The 5,483-nt window shown below is 34.9% G+C and overlaps 1 protein-coding gene across 2 annotated transcripts; it reads left to right on the top strand.

The window, feature by feature from the left end:
• Positions 1-864: 864 nt before the first annotated feature.
• On the top strand, positions 865-5,483 carry LOC114185254 (Transmembrane proteins 14C). Of its 2 annotated transcripts, XM_028072876.2 has the most exons (8): positions 865-1,342; positions 1,440-1,827; positions 2,837-3,004; positions 4,321-4,367; positions 4,467-4,495; positions 4,930-5,032; positions 5,116-5,147; positions 5,235-5,483. In XM_028072876.2, exons 1-6 carry the CDS (start codon positions 1,121-1,123, stop codon positions 5,018-5,020), a joined length of 945 nt encoding a protein of 314 aa, XP_027928677.1. In that variant the 5' UTR covers positions 865-1,120; the 3' UTR covers positions 5,021-5,032; positions 5,116-5,147; positions 5,235-5,483. The 2 variants fall into 2 exon arrangements, with proteins under 2 accessions (XP_027928677.1, XP_027928676.1); XM_028072875.2 differs by having other exon boundaries at positions 5,116-5,483.

Below are 5,483 nucleotides of genomic sequence, written 5' to 3'. Positions count from 1 at the left end.
TTGCAAACGTGTTTTCAAGCCCATAACAGCGTGAGTTCACTATCAGCATAGAAGATATTTTATATGATTATTTTTAAAATTATATGATCAATTAATTGGAAATCATAATATATATGATTTTATCATCGTTTGTGCCACTTTCTCAAAAATAAATATGATAAAACATCTTTTCATACTCAAAATTTAAAATCTATATTAAAAAATTAAATGTATATCATTTTGTAAACATAGTTTTACATGATTATTAGAAAAGATGCCGACAAAAGAAAATTAGAAAACAAATACTAATGGACATATATTTTTGGATTATGATTAAAATAATATCAATTAAACTCAATAAATTTTATACATTAATCATCATTATTGTATATATTTTATTGTATTCACATTTATGTTTGTATTTTTCTTCCTCAAGACAAGTAGCGCGATACTCAAATTGTTATTGGAATAGTATCCATTAATATTTAATTCCTTTAACTAATATTAAGTATGATAAGATATTTAGAGGCAATAATAATTTTGATTCATTTAAAAAAATTAAATACATTTAAATTCATAAAATACAAAAAAACTTTAGTAATGCACTTTTTTGACACAATTCTATTATCACCATTATTAGTTTGCTAAGAAAAAGAAAAAACTAAAGCAGAAATTTGTTAATTAAGAAGTAAACAAAACGTGTAGCACGCTTGATTTTACATCTTAAATATAGTTTTCCATATTCTAATGATAAATTAATAATATATTTAAAAAAGTAGGTTAAATAATTTATTTATACCTTTTGAAGTAAAAATATGGAAAGGGGAATTAAGAAGGCAAGTAGGAAGAGACAGTGGAACATTTGCTTGGACTTGGGAGATTCCAACGGAAATATAAGTTATGATGAATACTTGAATACAGGTGTCACCTTCTCAGGAGTCACGAATCAACTATTCCCTCCTTCGCGTCTTGCGTTGTGGGTGGTTTAGGACATTTCACAAACACCTTCGCTCCAATCTCATTTTCCATTGCCATTACTATAAATCTCATTGCTTTCTTCACACCTTTCTCTCCCTCGTAACCTTCGCTTCTCTCCAGTTCCACCATCTCTCCCTCTCCGTCTCTTAGCCTTCCATTGACCATGACTTTCACAATGGATTCAGTTTCGGTGTTAAACCCTAAGCTCGCCCATTCCAATTTTTCTCTCCCATTCAACAGGTTTCCCTGTATTCCCAACTTCAACCCCTTACTCAAACCCCGCGCTCTTAACGCCGCTCCACCTAACGCCCTTGCCGCCTCCTTCCTCACCCTTCACCGCCGGAAACCGTTAACCATCGCTTTCACCGCCTCTCACCAAGATTCGGTAAGACAGAAAAGCGAATTAGTTTGTCGATTACTTCGTTGGTTAGTTACAGCGGAAGTGTATGTGGATTTGTGATTTGGATTGGGGAACTGTGTAGGAACACGGGGAGATCGAAGTGGAGAAGGAGCGTGAAGCCCGTTCAGGGTCTGAGGAGTCGCAGGAGGCGTGGAAGCAGGCGCTGGACACTTTCAGGGAGCAGGCGGAGAAGTTTCAGGGCGTATCTCAGGAGGCTTACGAGTTGTACTCGAAGAAGGCCGGTGTCATTCTGAAAGACACCACGGAGCAGCTGAAGGTGCTGGCTGTTAAGACCAAGGACGAGCTGAGCACCGCCGCGAAGGAGATCACCGACGAAGGAAAGGAATATTTGTCCGCGGCGACAGAGAGTTCGCCGGAGGTGAAGGACATCGTGGAGACGTTCACCGCGCCATCAGATGATATCCAGAAGTTGTCTGGACTGAGAGACTTCTATGTTGGCCTGCCGTATGGTATGAAAAATTATGTGCTTGGAATTGTGTGTGATTAGTGCTAGAGTCTCTTTCCTAATATAATGCGGGAGGTATTTGAGAGAGGTGTTGATTCCTGGATATGGATTTGTTTTCTTGGAAATACCAATACGTCTTAATAGTGGTCACACGGGTAGTCTGTCTCAATTGTGCCAATGTCTTGAACAGGATTACGCTGATCAAAAAACTGGAGGGAAATGTTGTAATGTGTAGCCGTCAGCTCATTTAAGTATGCTTATAAAGCTCAGGCAATGTTTTTTGTACGAGTTGAATTTGTGTGGTAAGTAGGTTAGGTCCTAGCTCAAATTCTAGGATTGTTTTCATAGGGGACTTGCAAAAGAAGGTGAAGCACTCCCATACTCAAGTTAGCATATATTAAACTTGACGGGAGTAAATGAGGAAGAGGAAGTACATATTATGGAAAATCTTGTTTAGGACAAACACTTTTTACGAGAGAGGTGAATGGTAGTTGTGAAGCTGTTACAATAGAAGGTGCTTTTTATCATTGTACTAGTGTATGGTGAAGCAAGATTTCCATTTATCAAGTTCAAATTTGTTAAGTTTTTATAACTGAATTCTTACCCAATATCACACTGCTCATATATTTTAAATGGCTCGGCCACGTTCACTTGGAATTGACAGCTGATATGAATTAGCCTTTGCTAGGAGTTGTATGCCTGCCGATGATGACTGGTGTTATCGGGCATTATCCTGTGATAAAACCACACACATATTATCCATTCTTCACACAGGGACTGATGCCGGAATCTTTTTAGATCTTGGACTGATTTAACGGCCTTGCTTATGGGCCTCGGGCCTCAATATCAGTCTAAATACCACTCTAGGCTTCCAGGTCCCAGACACGATACCCACTATCACCCAAAAGATCTTATTATTATATGACTTCTATTATATTGACTGGGGATATTTATCGTCAGCTTTCCCCTCTGTACTTTTTTTAATATGTTTGTCGTATTCATATTCTTTGTAGGTTTGCTGCTTTCTCTTGGTGGCTTCCTTTCCTTTATGGTAACAGGCAATCTTGCAGCCATAAGGTTTGGCGTGATTTTAGGTGGTTCCCTCCTTGCTTTAAGCATTTTGAGTCTGAGATCATATAAAAGAGGACGCTCCTCTGCTCTTGCTTTGAAGGGCCAAGCTGGTGAGATCATTTGCTTCTTATTTAACGAAAGATAACGCATTTTTGAGTTTGCTTAAATATAATTATTGTATTCCTTTCAAATGCTCTTTTAGTAATATTTTAATTTTAATAAGTGAAACACATCTTTTCCACCTCAATTGTCTTTTTATTTCTATCCCTATTTCGTTCCTCTTTATTCAGCACAGAACTGGGTTATAAGAATATGATATATATTAGCTCATTGAGAGCAAATTATTTTTGGAATTATTATTTTTCTACAGTCTTCTCAGGGAGCTGCAAAAACAAAAAAGGGTTACTTTCTCAACTAAGTTGAACCAAACATGCACAAATCTTCATCGTCGTAAGCTTTGCAATAGTATTGTACTATTATGTGGCCAATTGGTTTAATTGACAAATAGATTCAATTGGTTTTGTGAATGCAACAAACTTGTATGCATGAATTTTATATTGATGAAAATCGGGGAGGTGAATTTAATATTTTCATATAAAATCAGAGTCGGTACTGATACTTAACAGTTTAATGGACAGCTTTGTGTTTGGGAAATTCCCAATTACTTGTATTTCTTATAAAATTGTTTGAGCTCCTTTTTTAAATCTTCAAATGAGTTGGAAACCAAAACTAGCTTGTCTACTTATAACCATTGCAATGCTAACTTGGAACTTGTCTCACAGAACTGTTGCATTATTTTAGGGATTAATGTTGCTTTTCTGTATAATTAATGCCTTCTGTCCTTGATATTTATTTTTTTGGATGAGATCCTTGGTATTGAAAAGTTACCTACATTAATTCCAGACTAATTGAAGTTACCCTGCATTTGTGCATTCTTTCAAGGGGGCAAAACTTTCCTGATGCCTACTTTTTTCCATCCATATAAGACTTGAACAAGAGACGATTGGCTTTGATTTGTTTTTGTTCATAATATTTTAAATACTAAGCAAATTGTAGTCAAATATGTTGTAATTAAAGAATAAATAAAATATTCTTCACACTTTTGCATATGATGAAATTATGTTTCCATCTTTATGGATTAACTGGTATTGGATTGTTCCAGTTTAATCAACGGTTTCGAGTCTGAGTGCAGATGTAGTATGTTAAGTAATTGGAGTAAGAACTTTGCCAACTATTCGAGTGGGATTGTTTCCGTAGAGTATATATGTGGTCTTATACTTAAAAATCACACACATCATCTTTTTTTTTTTTTGTCAAAATCTAATTAAGTTTATTAGTTTCAGATTAACTATGCATTTAACTTTTTCTATTGTGTATTTGTTTGTTTCTCTATCTTAAAGCTTATTTTAACTTGTTGGACTTGCAGCTATATCAAGTATATTGTTTCTGCGCGAGATAAACTCAATAGGCAAAGTAAGGCATTCATTATCAATATTAATTTAACTTTCATGCAAATAAAATTAATATTGGTTTCTAACATTTGATGGTTTCACATTCTTTTGTTTTTGCCAGGGATCCTCTTATTTCACTGCCCTGATCAGGTTGTTGAAAAATCATTATTTTACTTACATGTGAACTTTTTTTGGTCTTCATTTTGGAGTTAATTGTTACGTTAATTAGAGATATTCTTAGTAACTTGCTGCTATTTCATTTTTAACACAAACTAGACGGTTGGTCTAAAACCAGATTTTATTAATGCTTTGAAGTTGAGGTGTTGGATGACATTTAGTTTGATCCAACAAATGATTGTTTAATTGGAAATTCGGAATGCTGAAATATTGCTTTTCTGCCAGAAGCTTTGGAATACAATACTTCTTGTAAAAGACTCAAATGGAAAACTTACATGGAAGTTTCAATTAAACTGTAAATTAGATTGGAAATGGGATATCATTTAGCTTACAGTCAATATTTGTTGAATGCTTTTGATCTTTCTATTAATACTTCGTTATGTAACGACTTTGTTTCACATCTGCAGTGGTGCAGTAGTGGCATTTTATATCTATAGAATAGTACTGGAACGTAGTCAACAAAATGGCACAAACTTGGAAACTGAACCAGAAAACTAGTTCTACGATGAGGTTAGCCTTTTAAATTCGTAGATACTATTTTAAACCAAAATGTCTTTCTGCTACTGTATAATCTATTTCTATTTGCTATTCAGTGTAAAAATTTGAAGGTCGGCGTGAAGATCAGGTAAAATACTGAATATCTATTCGATGATGGTCAGAATAAATTTTGGTGATAATTTTTTCATGGTTTTTCACGGGCTGGGTCATCAAGACTAAAAGACCAAATGGAGCTTGGAGAAGGTGGATATAATTTCCCTCGGTAGTTTCATGTTTAGTAGTGAGTTTTGTGGAAAATTACTAATACTATATTTTGAGTAACCTCTTTGAGTTTGATATTACTAAAATCTAGATATATTTATGCCGATATCTCCATCTTTTTAATCTGCTGTAAGCTGTGGTAGCTTGGAGGGTACGGTTACAGAATCTAATATATTCAAAGTCAGCAGACAAATACTTTAGA

Source organism: Vigna unguiculata, chromosome 5, assembly GCF_037176805.1.
Source record: "Vigna unguiculata cultivar grain cowpea cultivar isolate G323 ecotype 2 chromosome 5, ASM3717680v1, whole genome shotgun sequence".
In the NCBI taxonomy this organism is placed as follows: domain Eukaryota; kingdom Viridiplantae; phylum Streptophyta; class Magnoliopsida; order Fabales; family Fabaceae; genus Vigna; species Vigna unguiculata.
This window is presented reverse-complemented; position numbering and strand designations above follow the sequence as displayed.

Bases quoted from the DNA above. Each gene is read 5' to 3' on its own strand.
- LOC114185254 (XM_028072876.2), top strand. From the start codon at position 1,121: ATGACTTTCACAATGGATTCAGTTTCGGTGTTAAACCCTAAGCTCGCC. The intron at 1,828-2,836 runs GTATGAAAAATT...TATTCTTTGTAG, and splicing joins CTATGTTGGCCTGCCGTATG to GTTTGCTGCTTTCTCTTGGT. The intron at 4,496-4,929 runs GTTGTTGAAAAA...TCACATCTGCAG, and splicing joins TATTTCACTGCCCTGATCAG to TGGTGCAGTAGTGGCATTTT.